The 20,461-nt window shown below is 40.0% G+C and overlaps 1 protein-coding gene across 2 annotated transcripts in view; it reads right to left on the reverse strand.

Moving 5' to 3' along the window:
- Window positions 1-20,461, reverse strand: part of LRIG2 (leucine rich repeats and immunoglobulin like domains 2) — a 46,554-nt gene that overhangs the window by 13,215 nt on the left and 12,878 nt on the right. For both annotated transcript variants that reach the window (XM_053655901.1, XM_053655902.1), the window contains 10 exons: window positions 11,708-11,773; window positions 10,015-10,089; window positions 9,507-9,641; window positions 8,815-8,958; window positions 8,562-8,705; window positions 7,460-7,603; window positions 7,129-7,272; window positions 4,828-4,908; window positions 3,851-3,922; window positions 3,644-3,712 (listed from right to left, as the gene is read on the reverse strand). In XM_053655901.1, coding sequence (XP_053511876.1) covers window positions 3,644-3,712; window positions 3,851-3,922; window positions 4,828-4,908; window positions 7,129-7,272; window positions 7,460-7,603; window positions 8,562-8,705; window positions 8,815-8,958; window positions 9,507-9,641; window positions 10,015-10,089; window positions 11,708-11,773 — 1,074 coding nt within the window. The remainder of the gene's footprint in view (window positions 1-3,643; window positions 3,713-3,850; window positions 3,923-4,827; window positions 4,909-7,128; window positions 7,273-7,459; window positions 7,604-8,561; window positions 8,706-8,814; window positions 8,959-9,506; window positions 9,642-10,014; window positions 10,090-11,707; window positions 11,774-20,461) is intronic.

Here is a 20,461-nt window from a genome sequence, read left to right on the forward strand (position 1 = left end):
TAGCCTCATTCTTAGGAAATACAGGCTGAGATGTTTCAAAGTAAACTGTCATGTTTCCAACTTACTTTCAAACGGTTAAACAAAATAATAGTGTGTGTGTACATATATGTGTCTGTGTGTGAGGTGTCAGGGAGAGAGATGGAGAGAGAGAGAGGGAGGGAAAGAGTAAGAGAAATAGATAACAAATTTAACAAAACGTTAACAATTGGTGAATCTAAGTAAAGGGTATACGAATGTCCTTTATACCTTCCTTTAAATCGTTGAGATTGTTGAGGTTTAAAATTTTTCCCAGAAAAGTTCAGGAAAAAGTTATACACACACACACACACACACACATACATATAAGCATAATTTCTCAAACTGCTTCATGAAGATGGAAAACACTTCAGCCTGTGGCAATGTGCACTACAAACTTAAAGAACCACTGAAAAATTATTTGTGGTCTGTAATAAGCCTATAAAACACAGGGTGGATTAAAAGGTTTACAGTTGTGAGTATGTAAACCAGTTTATTTGTGTATTGCTATTTCTTAATTATGTATTATTTATTTGTATTACAACTATAAGCCTACTTTTGCCCCACCCTGTACATTTAAAAAATTGGTGTTTTCTTTCAATGGCCCCTCATCTAGTTTTCAAATGTGGTATAAAGTACCCAAGATATGATTCCAAACACTGACTTCAAACAGTCTTTAAGGGTGTATCAAAAGCCATTTTTATCACAGGTAATTTTCATTAAGCAGGCCAAAAGTTACCTTATGCATTGAAGAATTATTATGTTATATTCATCCCTTCATACACAGAGAAATACTTGTACCTACTATGTGCCAGAAAGTGCTACAGACTGTGGGAATACAGCCTTCATGGAGCTTATGTATTTAGAACCAAGCAATAAACAAAAACACGCAAATATGTCGGAAAGTAAGTGCTATCAAAACCCACACGTACACACAGCTGGACAATGGCACTGAGCAAACAGCTACCAGTTTAGGTCAGATGGTCAGGGAAAGATTCTTTGAAGACACATTTGGACAAAAACCTGACAGTGAATCCCGGGAAGACCTGCGGTTAAGAGTATCATAGACTGAGGAACCCGAGCGACAGTGACAGGAACGAGGCCAGAGGGCTGGGCAGAAAGGACCAGGCCACGCAGGTGCTTTGTAAACTAAGAACTTGAATTGTTTTTTTCTTTTGTGTGATTTCTCCAAAATCTGCTTTTATTTCTGGAAAATGGGACTGAAAATGCCTACCTCAAAAAAAGTCCAAGTAAAGTAGTCAGCACAGTGCCTGACCACAGATACGGCTGAATTCACCCTTCACTTCTAACGCCCTGCATCTCTCTGCCCTTCGCATGCTCTGCAGCCCCGCCCGCAAGTGCCTAGCAGAGCACCCTGCAGTCTCTCAAGCAGGAGGGCAGATGCCCAAACATCAACACTCACTGTCTCTGAGTAGTAGGGATTTGGGAAGAGGGATTTCTCTCCCTCTTGGTTTAACTGCACCTCCTAATTTTTCCACCATGATTATATAATTGTAATGCAAAACATTTTTTACTTTATACGCAACTCCCCAACTTCCCCCAATATTTACACAAAGCATTGTGAACAATACCAAAAAGTATAGAGATTTTACTAAGTGTTGATGTAAAAAGTATTATAAATATGACTTAAGATTTAAAGTAACTAAAAGCAGCCCTTGCTGGTGTGGCTCAGTGGACTAAATGCTGGTCTGCAAACCAAAGGACTGCTGGTTCAATTCCCAGTCAGGGCACATGCCTGGGTTGCAGGTCAGGTCAGGTCCCCAGTAGGGAGCGTGAGAGGCAATCACACATTGCTGTTTCTCTCCCTCTCTGTCTCCTTCCTTTCCCCTCTCTCTAAATAAATAAAACATTTTAAAAAGTAAAGTAACTAAAAGCAACCAAACTTCTCAGTAAAAAAAGCTGCATTAGAGTCCCTGCATTAGCAGTTTGCTCAAACCAACTCCCAAATTACTAAATGACTCTCTGAAAAATGAAACAGTAATATGTGCTTTCATCTACTATCTAAATTACATTTTGAACTGAGCCCATAACAAGAGTTAAACTTCCTTGCTGGCCCTCATGTTTTCACAGGCAAAACAAAAAGGTTTTGTCATACTGACATGCAATAATAATCCTTGTAAGTTAACCTAAGCCTAGGAGAAAATTCTAAATATCTCAAAAAACAAACCCACTTAAAAATTCTGTAGAAATAACAACATGATAATTACCAGACACTTTACTTTTGTTACTAACATTATTTATTCGCCTTTGCTATGTGCCAGGCTCTGTGCTGAACATGTCAACACTCTGCTGGGTTTCCTCACACAGAGGGTGGGGAGCTAACTCCCTATGACCGGCAAGGCCCTCCAGGGCCTGGCTCTTGCTAACTCCCTGACCTCGCGGCTCCCACTGCTCCCCTGCTCTTGTCTTCCAGCCACAGCAGTCCAAGCACGGGAAGCAGGCCCCTATCTCAGGGCCTTTCCACTTGCTCTTCCCTGGGCCTGGAATGCCCTTCACCCAGTATCCAGTGGTTTGCCATCTCATTCGCTGAGGTCCTGGTTCAAAAGCCGTTATCGTCGGGAAGCCCTGCCTCACTGTTTCCTCTAAAATTACAATCCCTGTCACTCTCCACACCTCCGCCCCAGCTTTGTTTCTCATTGCAACATTTACTGCCCAGTGAGATGTCGTGTGTCTACATCACCTGTCCTCCTCACTAGAACCCGTTCAGATGAGCTATGAGACAGAGACCGTCCTGTTCGCTGCTGCGAACAATACAATACCTTACATAAAAGGTGACAATAAATATCTTGAATAAACAAATTCATCTCATTTTCTCCTCACAAGCCCCAAGGAAGATGCTAGTATCATTTTAACTAGGGGAGCAGTCTTGGGCTAATCAATCTGCCCGATGCGGCAGAGCTGTAGAGAATGGAGCAAGAATTCAAACCCAGGCATTCTGAACTTGCACACTTCCGGTGCATCTCAAACTACGTGGGAAAGAACCAATTCCTGAAGTTTCCCATCTGCTGTAGATCAGTACTTTTCTCAAATTCAACAAAAGTGTCACCGTAATGTCAAACTCTTCTTCAAGTTTCACACACTCACTCTGAGTTTCCATCCCTACCTTATCATGAACTGGTTCTGGTTCACAGACCTTCCTTTAAGTAGCTTTCAGGTAAGGCAAGATGAATTGTTATATTCCCTGGCTGGCTTGAACAGATTAGTGACAGCCTTTCTGAGCACTGTAACGAAATTGCTAAATCATCCCCAAAAGAATTACACAATACCTAGTCGTAACACGCCCCAAGAGGTAAGGACTGGAAACACATGACCCCAATAGTCCAACAAGGAAGCAGCTGGGGCGGGGGGCACACACGACGGTTACATAAAACACAGGGAGTGGTGCTCACTACAATCACAGGCAAACAGGAGGCTGTGGTATCACACTGTGCTTTTCAATGTTGGGTTACTTTTTAAATTATATTCAGCCACTAAAATAAGTGCATATTAACACTCTCTTTCCTGCCTCAATTGTGTGCTTTTAAAAACATCCAGGTCATATTCATCACACATTAAGCACAAGCATAGATAATGATCTAACTGGTGACAAAAAATACTTGATACGTACAGTTCTTTCAGGTGAGTCTGAGAAAAAGCATTTTCCTGGATAGACATTATAGCATTGTTGTTCAAATCTCTGCAATGAAGAGAAACCAAACATTAGCAGTCACCATTTCTACAATTAAATTCTATAAACACTTTAAATGGTCATGAAAAGTTATGCTAATAGGAAAGATTATGTATATACTGAGAAAAGTATATGCAAAATACGTACAGATGCTCGAGGGATTCAAGACCAATGAATGCTTTCTTTGTAATTGATTTAATCTGATTTCCTTGTAAGATTCTGAAATACAAACAGACCAATAAAGCTGTCCACTAAGCAAAATTAAATTCAGTAAGTCAAACATTTACCTATAAAGGTGAAAATAAGCTTATTGTGTGTCCCAAACATTTGTGATTAACCAATGCAAAGCATAGAATGAAGACTTGTATTAAGATGTTAGAGCTCAATGAGGTACCCATGAGTAACCACCTGACCGCCAAGACACTGGCAGTTTTCACAGAAGAAATTGAATTCTATTCCCAGTTTCTCTCTTTTTAGCAAAAAATCATTAGCGAAGAAATTCCGACGAGTGTGCAGGCCTACAGAAATCCTCGTGGAAGAAAATCCAAAGTCTTACTTGAGAGAACCCTCTCGTGTCAGACAGATTACCCACATCTCCACGATCACTCGTCCAGCTCTGGCTTCTCAGTGCCTTTTTTTATTTTACTTAAGTAGAAATCTAAGCTCCATAAACAACTTCCTTTTAAGTGCCCATGGGAATGCTCTTTCAATAGAAAGTGTCCCGCCACAAAAAACAAAATTGAAAAAAACACACAAAAACAAAAAACTTAATCAACAGAGCTCCTTTCAGTGAATGAGTCAAAAGGCTTAGACTTTCCGGCCATAGCAAATAGACATAATCCAATCACATTTACAAGTGGTTCTTTTTTTTTTTTTAAGATTGTATTTATTTATTTATCCTTAGAGGGGAAGGGAAGGAGAGAGGGAGAGAAACATCAATGTATGGTTGCCTTTTTGTGCGTCCCCTGCTGGGAACTGGCCTGCAGGGAACCAGCCTGCAACCCAGGCATGTGCCCTGACTGGGAATCCAACTGCAATTGTCTGTTTCGCAGACACGCTCAATCCACTGAGCTACACCAGCCAGGGTTTTACAAGTGGTTCTTAAAAATATTTTAAATACATACAATTTAGTGAGGCTTGTGAGTCCAGCAAAGGCTTCACTAGCATCTTCTACAGCCCATGAAATTTCATTGTTTCTTAAGTTTCTACAAAAATGTCAGGGAAAGAAAGGTTATGTTAGTCAATATGACCATTACGCCATCAAGCCCCACTCTGGCATGGCCGGGCTAATTGTGATCCTTATTTTATGAGCTAAAGTTATAATAAAGACAACCCTTTTGTTAAAAAAAAAAAAAAAAAAGAGTACCTGCAATAAACATGTAAAAACTGATCCTCTAAGCTGAATTTTAAACTGGCCTTAATAAATAAATTAAGCAATCTCCTAAGAGTAGCTAGCAATCGCCCTACCTAATAGCCGTAAACATGTTAGCAGATTAACACTTAATAGTCAGGATGCCACAAACAGCAAGAGGACTTCAAGATGCAGGAAATACAGCTTACAAATCTGATTCAGACTAATGGGATTTCTGGGCAAGCCAAGCCTTTCCTTGGGCCCTTAACCTAAAAGGGCTGACAAGAAGCAAGGTCAACACAGTCTCGCAGCTCCACAGCGACTAAACATGGCCCCTGGGAAACGAGAACGACATGCCCCCGTGCTGGAGGGACCACTGCTTTCTTCAAAAGGAGAAGTAGGGGTCTGTTAAAATCCACTGCTCAGTTCTCAGAGGAAATGCAATTGCACCGCACCACGTTCTGATGGAAGAAATGCCAGTTCAAGATAATCACTTCTGCTGCCTTAAGTCGTCTCATAATAAAGCACAGTGCTTTCTGCTTTGTAAGACACACAGGCCCACTTGTTTGAGTAACACTAAGGGGGCAGGAGATCACTCTTCCCACTCACGGTTTCTGGCGGTACGAGCTAACAAGGCCCTGTTTTGCTAAGGAGGAACACGGCTCAGCTCTTCAGGACTCTCCCCTTCCTCCCAGCACAGATCAACCTCCCCCACCGAAATGGTAGGAAGTGTATCCTCTGGCAAGCCAGCATTTCTTGGATCTGATCTTAATGCTGTCTTCACAACCTATCTCTGTAGCATTAGACAATCCTTTATTCTGTAGTTACTTTACTGAACTTTAATATTACAAATAATAATCAGTGGTATACTGAAAGAACCTGTTTGCCATCTTTTGATGGCCAAAAGGCAACCCAAATCTGATAACGAATCTAGGCTCACCTCTGATAATGTAGAAAAGGGGGAGGATAGAGGGTGATCACTTTTAATTTTTCAAGGTCAAATCTGAAGGCAGACTACCCCACTAAGTAAAAAAAAAAAAAAATGAAATACACACTCACGCACATACACACACCACCTTTAGAAAATGATCGTGCTTTCTCTCTCGCTGGTCAGGCCCAAAAGTCTGGGAACCTGCCCTTTTCTGAGACCATTTATCTATCAACTCTGAACCTCAGGAGCAGAAAGTCCGCTAATTCAGGAATCTTGAGACTCTACAAATTCTACTAATTACCATTTTCTCTTGTAGTGTTCTATGTTTGAGATTTCTGCATTTCATTAAACTACCTCTCCATTCAATTATATACCATGATCATGGTAATATTCAATCTACAGAACCACCAAATCTTAGAGCTGAAACTGCCTTTAGCAGCCACGTCATCCTATGTCTATCTTCTTTGGGCAGAGAGACAAATAAAAGGATACCCAGGAAAGGTTGAGCGATTTTATTCATCTGGAAGCATGATAAAAGCAGATGAGCTTTTAATATCGGAGACCTGGTTATAATCCTGGTCCAAACTTTTATAAGCTATGTGATTTTAAATAGATCATTTTAATCTCTCTGAACCTCAGCCTCCTGATAGGGAAGAGCAATAACATCCTAGTATTCTAAAAGCACCTGGCACATACCAGATCGTTATTAAATGTTAATGTCTTCTGTCCAAAGTCATGCAGCAAATCAGTAACAGTGAGCAGCTCTCCTGACACAGCTACACCTTCTACGACCTTTCAAATAAGAAATGGTAGTTCTGGCATACTACTGGTGGCTTAAGGTTAGAGGAACGAAAAAATGTGCGTTCTTGACACTAGCAACTGCATTTTACTCCACAGTAACTGGCACACAAGATGCTCTGTTATTTAGTTGATTAATTCAGAATTAAAGTACAAACAGAACTGGCTAGAGATAAATAAGATTTAGATATGGGGACTGAGACAAGTAAGATTGTCTTGCACGAGGCACGGGACAAAAAGAACCACAAAATATTAACATGTAAAAATGTGCAAATTATTTAGTGTTTTATTTGCCTTACTGCTTTTTAAAAAAAATAGCAAAAAGAAAAATACAGGTGTACTTACAATATCTGAAGATTGGAAAGAAACCGAAACACACCATCGGCAATGTGAGTGACTCTGTTGTCCCCCAAATTCAGTCTCTCCAGTAAGCTCAGACCCACGAAGGCAGATTCATCCAGGCGAGTCAACTGGTTATAGGACAAATCACTGAAGACAGGAAACAAGAAAGGTAAAAAATCCAACTTTCACATCCTTATTCTATTTGCAGGATAAATTTGGAGCTTTCAACAAGTTTCTAATAGAGAGGGGGGTTAGACTCTGTTACTGGCCACAGGATGATTTACTCTGACCTGCTCCCGTCTCGGAACCTCCACTGAGCCGCCCCGACACTCACAGTTCCGACAGCCTCTGGCAGAACTCCCATGCGTCGGGGCTGATCCTTTCCACAGCGTTCTGGCTCACGTAGAGCTGCTGCAACATTCGCAAGCCATACAGCCACCCCTTGTTCACCTCTGTGAGGTTATTATGCTCCAGTTCTCTGCGGAATTAGAGAAGAGAAGAAGAAAATATGTTCCACAAGTAGCAGTGCCATGAGCCCTGACTGGTGTGGCCCAGTGGATCAGGCAAACCGGAAAGGTCCCCGGCTCGATTTCTGGTCAGGGCACAGGCCTGGGTTGTGGGTCCCCAGTTGGGGGCATGCAAGTGGCAGCCGATCAATGTTTCTCTCACACACTGATGTTTCTCTTCCTCTTCCTCCCTCACTTCCCCTTTCTAGAAAATTAAATAATACTACATAAAATCTTTTAAAAAAGAAGCAGTGCAATGAGAAGATTCCAAAAATCTCCATTAAGTCTGACTCAGAGAAACATATGGCTTTGTTGAATCCAAGTGAGCCAGTAAGTTCTATTCAATAAATATTCGTATCTTACCTAAGGTTTAGTGTTAGTAGTAAAACTGTCTAAAACAGATCTAAGGGGTCTGGGGAGGGGGCTAACAGGAGAAAGAAGGGGAAGGGTCAAGTCAGGGAACATCTACAAAGGACCATGGACAAAGACAACAGCGGGGAGGGCTGAATGTGAGAGGTGGGTGTTGGGTAAGGCAGTGGCCAGTAATGGGGGGAAATGGGGACAATTGTAATTGAACAACAATAAAAAAAGACAAAAAAATAAAATAAAATAATCAGGTATAAAGTCAAGACACGAAGAGGTATACTTACTTGTTCTGGATAAATTCTGATAATTTTCATCAACAAAAGATGAAACATTAAGAGAACAAAGTATTTAGATGAAATGTTTGTAAGAATGATGACAAAAATGCGGGTTAGATAACAACACTTATAGAGCTTTGTGTACACTTATTCCACATCAGAGAAGGGAAAAAGAACTAATGTACCTTGGTATATTCATAATCTACAACTATTTCAGTTGTCTGGCACTAAAAAGTCCCAGTCATCCCCCAGTCCTAACAAGCTCCTATTTCTAGTTCATAGTACTCACAATTCTTCCATGTTATCCAAGCCAAAGAAAGCTCCATCTTTCAGTCTGCTAATTCCATTCCGTTGCATTTTCAAAGATTTTAAGGAGTCCAGCCCTTGAAACGTTAGGCCTTCCACAACTTTAATTCTGTTTCTTTTAAGTTCCCTTTAACACAAGTAGTTTTACAGTCAGAAAACCTAGTTTTCTAATTTGCTCTAATAATAATTAAAAAGGAACAGATATAAAAAAAAAAACCGTCTATTGAGTTACTCACAAGAATTGGAGGTGAGGTAGCTTAAAGATCTTGGGTGGAATCATGCTAATTCTATTACGGTTTAACTTGACCACTAATAAGGAATTTGATAAATTATCAAAGCAACCGGCCTCCAAGATGGTTATCCTATTATTACTCAAATTCCTACAAAGAACAAGATAACAACAAAAAATTAGTGGAACAAAAACTCTACTACAGGAAAGCTGCCCCAAGGCCATGACTGAGCTCCAGCTCTACCACTAGCAACTGTGCACAACTTTACAAATCATTTAACTGCTTTGTTTCCTCAACTGCAAAATATGGATGAAACCTACATCAACTGGGTTGAAACAGTACATGTGAACATACTTGTAAACTGTAAAACATTAAACACACGCTAATTATCATCAAAGACTGAACCGCTATTTAACAAACCACTCCACCTACTTTTTACAAAACTGTTAGTAAAAAAAAATCCAGAATTAAATCTAAAAACCTACCCTGGATATGTAACAATATTTTCTAATAATAATGCCCTCTTTCTTTAAGGGGAGGAAAAAAAACGACAATCCCCGAGCCCCCCAAAACTGACCCTAGGTTTGTTTCACATAAGCGTATCAAAATGACAACGACAGATATTTCTGAAAAGAGAAGTGTCAATAAACAATAAACGTGCACTTGAAAGTAAATCTAGTTTAAACTATTTAACTTACAGGTATTTAAGCTGCATTCGTGGAAATGAAGATGTCTTGATTTCTGATATTATATTTGAGCTGAGATCTAAACTCTCAAGAGCAGGGTACGACTGGAACACCTCCCCATTTATTTCTGCAATCGTATTATGGACTCTACGAAACAAAGATGATATTGAGGCTACTACCAGTGATCCACCCCAGGCTATAACAACATTAAATAATTAGCCCTGGCTGGTGTGGCTCACACTGGCCTGTGAACCAAAGGATCGCCAGTTTGATCCCCAGTCAGGGCACATGCAAGTGTTTTGGGCCAGGGCCCCAGCAAGGGGCGCTTGAAAGGTAACCACACATGGTTGGATGGGTCTCCCTCCCTTCCCCTCTAAAAATAAATAAATATAATCTTTTTAAAAATATTTTTTAAATGTTAAATAATTGGGATCAACAATAAGGGTACCTAAAAAAACAAATTAAAAAACTGCGTACTCTTTATAATTTCAGTGAAAGATCCGAAATCTTATTTACTTACAATGACAGTACAGTAATGTTAGAGGTTGCTTCTCCAAAATACGGGATTTCTGTTAGCTCATTATAATTCATTTTCCTAGGCACAGAAGGAAAAGAAGATTTCAAAGTTTAGTGAGAGAAATGTTACCTCCTGAGTTCTGGTTTACTGGCTAATACATATTCTTTAAGACAGGGACCACATTTGAAAAAAAGTCTATGACTCGGAATGAGTTAGACTAAATGTATCATAATGGGAAATTAGAGGTTTTACTAAGAAATGCTTTTTCATAGCACAGGTCTATGATGGATCTCAGTATTTAAAAGGTTAGGAAACACTGTGCACATTTAATACTTTTAAATGCCACTAAGGGTCTTTGAATAGTTATTTTATAACAGCTACTTCGCATCCTTCTTAAAGAAATAATAATTAATACATCCATATCTCTTCTATATATTTATAATGAAATTGTAAATTACATAAATTTTAAAAATATACAAATATGAAAAATACACATATGTTTAAAAGTTACTCAAAGTGAAGGAGGACTGCTTGAGAGCACAGACGAAATTTACCAAGCCAGAGATGGAAACTATGGTTAAATTTGACAGATGACATGACATGGCACCATCTGACCCATCACATGTCACCATGTGATCCCAGCAGCTCTTTAAAACAGATTGTCTTAAACGTTTTAGCAGGAAATCTAACATAATCACTTTTCATTAACCTGGTTTTCAATCAGTGAACCTTGACAATTCAAAATACAGGGAAAAACCTAAGTAAAAGGCCTCCAAGGAACCAAAAGAAGCTACAAAGTCCACGTAATAAAGCAGCTCATGCACGTCTCACGGAAGCATTTTCACACCTCTCCGCAGTGCCTACTCCTTCAGCTGACACGCCTGTCAACCGCCCACCCACTCCACAGCGGAGCAGAAGCAGGCAGTCCGGGGCAGGGAGGAACAGAACGCAGGAACAGTGAGAGCACGAGCTACCTTGTCAGCAAGAATCGAAGAAGAGAAATAACTCTGAGGGTGTTCAGGGTAAAGGCACAACAGGCTCAGCAGCTGTCCCTCTGGGAGTGTCCCAGTACAGTAACTGACAGTACTGCCACAGGGTGGGGCAACAGTAGATTTACTGTTGTTTGTATAGAAAACAATACAGTACCTATAAATAATAATATAAAATAAAGTCCAGGTTTCATAGCCTCACAACTGTAAACCTACTTTTGCCCCACCCTGTATTAGAGAAAATTTCCTCCAAAGAATAAATAATACTACATCTCAGTATTAAAGGAAAAACTTCAGTAAAGTGGAAAACTGAATATTATTAACCACCATATTCAAAATGAAACCAAAAGTACTGTATTTCATATAAATCTACTATAGACATAATGCTTCCATTTTAGATGAGTTAAGACTTTAAAGGAAGTTTACACAAGAGAATTTCATTGGCTTAAACTTTGGCAAAAACCAAGCAAAACATATTTACTCTTCAGAGAAAAAAGTCTTACTTTTGGCCCCCCAAAAGGCTATTTCTACGGTTTGCTACTTACAATCACCAACCCAAACCACAATGCCCAGAATTTGTGACGATAAAGCCAAAGATGACAGATTAAGGTTTTAAACAATGTCTTTTAATTTAATTTAAACATCCTCAAATTCATAGGTCATTAAATCACCTTGAATTTAATGTACATTTAAGTAAAATAACTTACACTTCTTGTAATGTCTGAGATTCCAAGCTGATGTTCCAGTTAGACAACCGATTATGACTCAAATCCCTAAATGGAAGACAAATTAGCATTCTTAGTTTTAGTGTTGGAAAGTTTAGTGTCTTTAAAAAAAATAAACTAAAATAGGAAACTTAAAAAAAAATTGTTTAAAGTAAACTAAAACAGGAATCTAAAAGCCCTATCAAATACGAATTGGAGTAGAACAGACAAAAATAATGTTTATAAAACATGAATAAAAATCTACCTGGATTCCAAAATAGCTATTTTACTTTTTCATTTTTATATATTCTTAATTAACTACAAAATACATTCACAAGATTCAATAATTAATGAAAAGGACATATAGTAAAAAGTCTCCCACCCTTGACTCCAGCCATTTAGTTCCCCTTCCCCGCAGCAACAAATGAAAACATCCCACCTCTGTGTAGACTGCCAGGTCGCATGTACCAGCAAATTTCTACCTTGGTCACACCTTACTCTGCCCTTGCTTCTTTCACTCACCAGTGGAGCTTGCAGATCATTTCACAGCACCTTCATCCATTTTAGTGGTATTATGCTTTATTGTAATGTACTATGTTTTATATGCTTCTGAAATATATACTTTAAGTTATATAAATATGTATTTTTTTATTTTTTATATATTTTATTTATTTTTAGAGAAAGGGGAAGGGAGTGAAAAGAGAGGGTGAAAAACACTGACGTGAGAGAGAAATATTGACTGGATGCCTCTCATATGGGTCCTGACTGAGGACCAAACCTGCAACCCAGGCACGTGCCCTGACCAGGAATTGAACCAGTGACCTTTAGCTTTGTGGAATCACACCCTAACCAACTTGAGCCACACAAATCAGGGCTAAATATGTCATTTTTAAAGTAACATATACTTTACAGAATATACAGTATGCTATATAATAATGTTAAACTACCATTTAGCTGAAGACAAACTTGGGAGATTTCACAAGTTAAGACAATGAGCTTGTATATTAGAATTGGGGTTGACTATATGCTTGATAGGGACACGGTCTTCCTTCAAAAAAGAAAAAAGCAGCCTTTTTTGAAGCCTAGTAGACTGAGTGCTGGCCTGCAGAACCAGAGGGTGGCCGGTTCAATTCCCAGTCAGGGAACATGCCTGGGCTACAGGCCAGGTCCCCAGTAGGGGGCGCGTGAGAGGCAACCGCACATTGATATTTCCCTCTCTCCCTCCCTTCCTCTCTCTAAAAATGTATAAATAAAACCTTTAAAATATATAAATAAAAAATAAAAGCAATCTAGCTTAAGGGAAAGGAAAATCATCTTACTCCAAACAATGATGGTGGTGGTGGTGGTGGCAGCGGCAGCTGACATTTCAATGCCGGACACCTTCCACTACATTTTAAACACAGGAACTGCCTAAATCCACACAACCACCTATGACGCAAATGCCCTTACAATCCTGCTTTCCTGATACTATAATGGGCAGAGTAATAATCTGTCAACCCAAAGTCACACAGCTAATAAGTAAGGAAGCCATAAACTAGAAATTCCATCTCACTTCTATTAAAAGTTTATTAAATATAGCAGAGATTGCTCTAAAATTAGCCTTTAGCCTAAATATTTAAATAGGCTTAAAAAAAAAAGTTCACCTTGATGCTTCTGGGCATCTTTACAAGCCAGAAGGTGGAACTGAGCCACACAAGCTGCCAGCCCAAGAGATGTATTAGACAGCACAACATGGCTAGTAATTGGGACACGCCAGAGACACATCCCGGATCACTGTATCTCGCTGTGCCACCACGGGCAGCCCACAGACGCATGCAGGTCTGAACGACGTCTCTATCACAGACCCATGTGCTCTCAGCTAGATTCCTGTCTATCTGTAAAACCTAGCCACTTTCATTTAAGAGCTTAACTTACACTATAACAGTATAACTAAGACTGGATCAAGCAAGCCATTACTTTTTCACAAGTTCTGACATATCTTGGAATAAAACCGTTATTCCAAGATATATGGCATCAGGTATCAGCTCAAGGACACTCATTAATGGAGAAGTGATGGGAAATACAAAATATATGACTTTGCTCCACATAAAATCTTATATTCAGAAACTTTATACCAATTCACACTTGCTACTAAACAACAAACCCAGAATTCCATACAACTCTTAAGGTGTTTACTGTATTTTGCCCACATTTTTTAGGGAAAACTAAGGATGCACATTACAGGGGTATAATGATTGCATACCATGGGTATAATAATAGGCATAATAATCCCGTGTAACATGTGCACAAAACCATGGGTGTGCATCACACATGGGAAAATATGGTATTTACTGTAGTGTTTCAGCTGAAGGAGAAATACAGCTGTTCTAATCAGATACTGCATATTCTGCTCCAAGGTGGCTTGTCTGGCAAACAGACAACTGATACTATTTCTACGCCAGACTAGCATACAAAGACTTAATTCCACATCTCATGCTTGCTGAAATTTAATTTTTTTTCTTTTACAGATTGAGGGCTTTCATTTTAGTAACAGTGCTTCTAACACCTTTCCAAATCCTACCTAACCTCCCTGGCCAGGTAACTCTTGACCATACCCATCCCTTGCAGTTTTCTCATGAATGTCAATGATGACCAAATAAACCAGTTTTAAAGAAAACCATTATTACAGAAATAGAAAGTCATCAAATCAAACTCAACATGGCATAAACCACTGAATTTATTATCAGTAAAAAAAAAAAAAAACAGTTCAGTGTCTCTATTGGGGGAAGGAGGAACTTTCACAGTATCTTTAAAGAACCTCTAAGGTGTTTCAATGGCACCCAAAGGATACCTGAAATGCTTTGGGGACTCTCTACAAAGCAATGCTGTCTTAAGAATATAGATCTCATAGTTCAGAATCCCATATAACAAGGCTCTCTGGACTCTTCTGCAACAAATCCATGCTGAATGAATTAAAAACCACTAACGGTGTACTGGAATACACTCCCAAAGTAGCACTATCATAGAAGCAGCCAGTAAGAGTTGCTATAGTTGTTTAACTTACCAAAACACGAAGTATCTAACTAGAGTTATATGGACTGATCTGAAATGAACCTCAGCTATTCATGCATTACTGAACCACAGGCCAAACAACTATAAACACTGTCAACATTAGTAATCTTTATAACTTTTTTTAAAAGATTTTATTTATTTAGTTTTAGAGAGAGGGGAAGGGAGGGGGAAAGAGGTAGAAACACTGACTGGTTGCCTCTAGTGTGCCCCCTAAATGGGGACCTGGCCTACAACCCAGGCATGTGCCCTGAACTGGGAATCGAACTGACAACCTTTTGGTTCTCAGGCCAGCACTGAGCCCACTGAGGCACGCCAGCCAGGGCCCTTTATGACTTTTTCAAAAGATACATTTACAGTACCAGGAATGGGAATCACTCTAAATGTGTAAACATAAATTCAACATCAACTCCACTATATGTCTCCTCATTGGAAATGCATAAATTAACTTTCTTTTAGTATTCTCAAGTCCTGATGGGTGTGGCTCAATTGGTTGGGAGTCATCAGGCAAAGTAAAATGTCCCAGTTAGATTCACGGTCAGGGCACCTGCCTGGATTGCAGGTTCCATCCCTAGTCAGGGTTCGTGCAAGAGGCAACTGACCAATGTTCCTCCACACGTCCAATTTATCTCCCTTTCTTTCTCCCTCCCTCCTCCTCTCTCTCAAAATAAAACGTACTTCCAAAAGGCTGAAGAAGACTGAAGACTTCAAATATCAGGTGTAAGACTCTTAGATTAAGAATCTGGGCAATCTTAAAAATTAAAGTCTCTCACTATCCTTCCCAGTGGCCAATCATTAATTCCATTTATTTTGCATGGGGTAATGCTAGTTTGCCTGTTTTTTTAAAGCCAGAGTCCCAAAACAGAGAACTGTCTTTCAAATAGTCTCCCCTTGACATAATCCTAAAATGCAGTTAAAAACTTAAGTAAACTAATGCTTGGTCAACATCACCTAAAGAGTCTAACGCTTTGTAACAGTCAATAATCTTTCCTTTATTTTTTACACCACTAACATCTTACTATTTATGGATACAATGTTTCAAGAGTAAAGGTCTCAAAGAAGGCTTTATCTCAGTGTTATAAACTTAGCTCCCACTCATACTAATCTACAGGGATGTATCTGTAATAAATGATGAATTATTAACATTCTTGGGGATCATGTAGAGCCAGAGGTGCCATTAACGTAGTCGTTTAGTACCATCAGGGTGTAAATAATTTATAGCATGCACAGAGCAATCTCCTCTGCAATCAAGCAGAGGAGGAGAATCGGTTCTGCGAGCTACCCGCGAAGTCCCGAGCATCAGACACCGGGGTTTCCTTCTCCAGTCACACGGGCATGTTTTCGAGTCATCTGTAGCACTGACAGGCAAAGCTGTGAGCTTCAACAATAACTCAAGTTTTTTAAAGGAGTCCTTTGCAAAAGCTAAAAGAACATATTATAGCTAATAGTTTGGACAATGCTTCACATATTTATACAGATAATTTTCCCTTCCTTTTGTAAATGGAAATTCGTATTGTTGGAGTATATCTAGCCTAATTTACTTTTAAAAGACAAGACTGCAAAACAACTCTTAAAATTGTCTGCTTTTAAGTTTGCTTTTTCTTTACCACTAAGAGCTTTACACCAAAAGTCAGCCTTCCTGTCTGTAGGGGAGCTGTTTGAAATGTCTCTAAATTTATTCCTGCTCATTCCTGTCACAGGCCAGGAACCCCAGTGCCTGTCAGAACTGCCTGAGACAGGAGCAGATGAGCTCTGAGAGTCTGACAGGCTCCTTCGGGAGTGAATGCTTCCTGGAAACTTTTTATCATGAACCATAATGCTACTCCAGACTAAACTTTCTATCCCTCATCTGTGCTCCTTATTTGTAACACACTGTACAACACTTCTGTGAATCCAAAAAGTTGAAGATTGTGGGAAGATGAGAGTCTTCGCTTCAAGAATGAGAGGCATGTTTTATTTTCTTCCGTTACCTTTCCCTGGGTTCTTAATGAATGAAAACATTGCTCCATAAGGGGAATACAGCAACTGTGAAAGGGGATATAAATTCTATAGTTACATTTAAAATAGAGATTCTGCATGCCCGGTTCTGGGACCTTGGGCCAGTTACTTCACTGATCTAAACTTCAGTCTCCTTTACTGTTAATGAGAACAGTAGTACCAAACTCATTAGATTGCTCAGAAAATTAAAAGGCTATAAATAAAATGCTTAGTACACAGGTCTAATACTAGACCCGGAATAGGATGATGGTCCGGGACTGTCACCTTTTCGGAGTGTTTACCTATTTACATGCAGCTGTCATCCACTTCCAAAGGTAAAACCTTACTTGCCTGAACTGCTCCTCTACAATGAAGTGAAGTAGTAAACTAAATATTGCCTCTGGATTTCAATTTCATGGGCTCACATTTTCTGTTTACCACATCCCCAAACAGACCAGGGTACAGAAGAAATATGCTGAAATCTTTAATGAAAGAAAAGCACATTGTCTGTGCTTTGACATGATTGTTGGTAGTAAGCAGTTCGTCGGAACAGTGTGCAAGCCAAGAACAGACATCAGATTCTGAAAACATGATGGTGGTACACTTTCCTCCCCCCAAATGTGCCTTAGGGATTACCAGTCGTTCTGCACATTTTAAAGAATAAAACTGGTGTTTCTGCCAGCCCCTAAAAACACAGGGTCTGTGAAAGCCATCCACAATGCCTCTGACGGATCCCAACTTGAGAAATGCGTGGCTGGTATTTCTAAATTCACAGGACCCAATGAAGCTGTAGATTTATTAAAAACTCAGCCCTGGTTGCTGTAGCTCAGTGGATTGAATGTGGGCCATGGACTTAAAGCATTGCAGTTCGATTCCTGGTCAGGGCACATGCCTGGGTTGCAGGCCAGTTCCCAGCAGGGGACGCACCAGAGGCAACCATACACTGATGTTTCTCTCCCTCTGTCCTCCGTTCCCCTCTAAAGATAAATAAATAAAATCTTTAAAAAAGAAAAAGATTCTTAGAATAAATTAAAGATTATTTGTGCACACAAAAATTTTTGTGAATTTTGGTGCAATTAGACAAAACATCCCAGACAGTATGAGATGGGAGTTAGAATTAGTAATATAATGTACTTATATTTCAAAATTTTCCTTTTTAAAAAGACAGTCTTAAAATACAAATAATTAATTAGCTAAGATAAAACTCTAATTCATTCGCAATGTTTACTATGGAGAATGAAGTACCTTAAAGATAAATAATTTAATAAGATCTTAGAGAAGCAAATGAGAGAACTGTTTAATTTCTTTGAGAGTTTCTCCTAATCTCCCACAGAAGCCACGGGCACACACGTTCTACAACTCATTTCCTAAATTCACTCCACAAGTATTTCTGAGTATCTACTGCAGGTCGCTGTTCATCTACAGCAGAGACCTTCAACCTTTTTCATCCCACGGCACGCATAAATTACTAAAATTCTGCGGCACAGGAAAAATATATTTTTTAGCCATTCACACTGGACAGTCATTGTTATGTTGACTGTTTTTCTTTTTAATTTGACAATCTAAAGGAAAAGAGGTCAGTGCCCTTGACTAAACAGTTACGTATTGCAAGTTTTAAAAATTCTTGTAGCACACTGGTTGAAAAATCACTGATCTACAATAATGAATAAACAAACAAAAACCCATGCCTGAAAATATTTATAATTCTACTGAAAAGAAGACAAAGTTAAACATGTAGCATATCAGAAGATGATGGCTGATAAAGATAAAAATAAAGCCAAGAATTGAGCCGGCATGTCTCTGGAAGAGGAGAGAGAACCTGCAAGCCCTGAGATTCTCATGGAGACTGGTAAAGAAGAGTAACAGGCGTAGCAAGACCAGTGCTGATGGTCTCATGGCAGATCCTGCTGGTGCTGAGGCTCTGAGGGCTAAGGGGAAAGAAGGGCACGGATCTTTCCAGGAACGAGCACAGTTTTTACTCTGGAGTGCAGACTTGGAACAACAAGTCTACACTCCAAAGCAAGAAAAGTTTCCTCTTTATTCCTGCCTATGGAGGCCTAGAAGCCAACGGAGAAGAGTACTACCTGCACTTACCAGAAAAAAACAGGTTCCTAGCGCACTGCATGCTCATCCCCACAGCTAGTCTCACTTCTCTCTAAGTGTGGAGAAAATATGGACACAAATGCAAGGAGGAGATGGAAAATAAAGGTAGATAGTAACAAGCGAGGGCCCTTAAGTGGAAATTATTATCTGTACCTTTTTTTTAAAGGATTCATTTTTAGTTTACCACTTTGTGGTTTGAAGCAATTAAAGAAAAATTTCAAAGACTACATATTGGAACAAAAGAAGCTCCTGTAAGTGATCTTATCACTTAGGAAAGTACAAGGGTTTCAGGAGCTCTGAGCCAGAAACCAGGGACAGAGCCCAGTATGTAATTTTTTCTATTATTCCACAGCCCACCCTCTTAGTGTCTGGCCGCAGAACCCCTAACAGCAAAACACTGTAAGTAAAAACGTCTTCCAGACAAGGCTACTCGGGTTCACAGGTTTCCACTCAGTGTTGTCAGCTTCTCAGGTGGGAGGGGTCTGGGCAAACACAGGGTTCCACCCTTTCAGTCGACTGGTATACCTGAGCTAACGGGCAACACTGTCTCCTACGTGAGCCCCTCCTGAAGTATTAAATTGAATTCTCCCAATTCCACAACCACTTATTTGTTCCTTCACCCTCAGCTACAGTTGCTCCTTCCCTCCATTTATACCCAAACCCTCCCACCGTTGGAAGGGACATCAGGTTCAACCACTGAGCTGGTCTAGACTGCAAACAGCAATACTAATCTGGCAAGTGCCTCCCCTCAGTTCCCTCCATTCAGTTAGGGCAAAGTCACACAGGTGCAAGAACTACTGACCTATTTTTTTTTTTACCACCAGTCAATATACTGGCATTCACTGTTAACCTCAATTTTGCTAGATGGGGTGAAAGCACAATCTACCCCATTAGGCCCTCAGGAATTCTGACCCAAAACTTAAAAACATAATTTCTCGTTAGGTATCATCCCTCTTTCCAGCACCTGCATTTTCCAGCCCTGGTCCTATGGCCACTTCATCAAGCAGGAAAAAAAATGCTGACGTGCATGGAGAAGAAAAAAGTACAATCGTTATGCCAACACACTCCTCCATTAGTGAGAACTGCATCATCCTTCCAGCATCCTGCCCCACCCCCGCTTCTTCGCATCCGCTGAAAAAGAGGACTCTAACTCAGTCCCCTGGGGCCACCAGACGCTGGGTGTGAGCACACTCTCAGGATGCTGAGTAAGCCAGTCCTTCCCATCTTTACCTCCCCCCTTGGTAGACAACCAGTGCTTTCACTGCCCATCCTAATTCTCTATCCCACTGCTACAGCACATCCTCAAAAACATCATGCCCCTGTAAGTGACAAGATGCCGCAGAAATCTGTTGTATCAATGAGTCTACAGTAAGACCGGCTTCATCATACATTACCTTGCCACAGTTCCGAGAACCTGTCGGTGACGTTAAGTGAGGACTTACTGTACTCTGAGGAGGACCTCTCCCTGCTCATTGTTGGGCATTACAGACTGTAAAGCATATCCCCTGGTCTCCAGAAATCACGGCCAGCCAGACAAACTGGCACAATTATCTGCCATCTGGTTCTTTTATAGCACCCTGAGCATTTGCAAGTGCCATCAGATAAAGCTCCGTGGGCACATTCCGGTCA

Source organism: Artibeus jamaicensis, unplaced genomic scaffold (genome assembly GCF_021234435.1).
Source record: "Artibeus jamaicensis isolate MK-2021 breed Jamaican fruit bat unplaced genomic scaffold, CSHL_Jam_final scaffold_1689, whole genome shotgun sequence".
Taxonomy (NCBI): domain Eukaryota; kingdom Metazoa; phylum Chordata; class Mammalia; order Chiroptera; family Phyllostomidae; genus Artibeus; species Artibeus jamaicensis.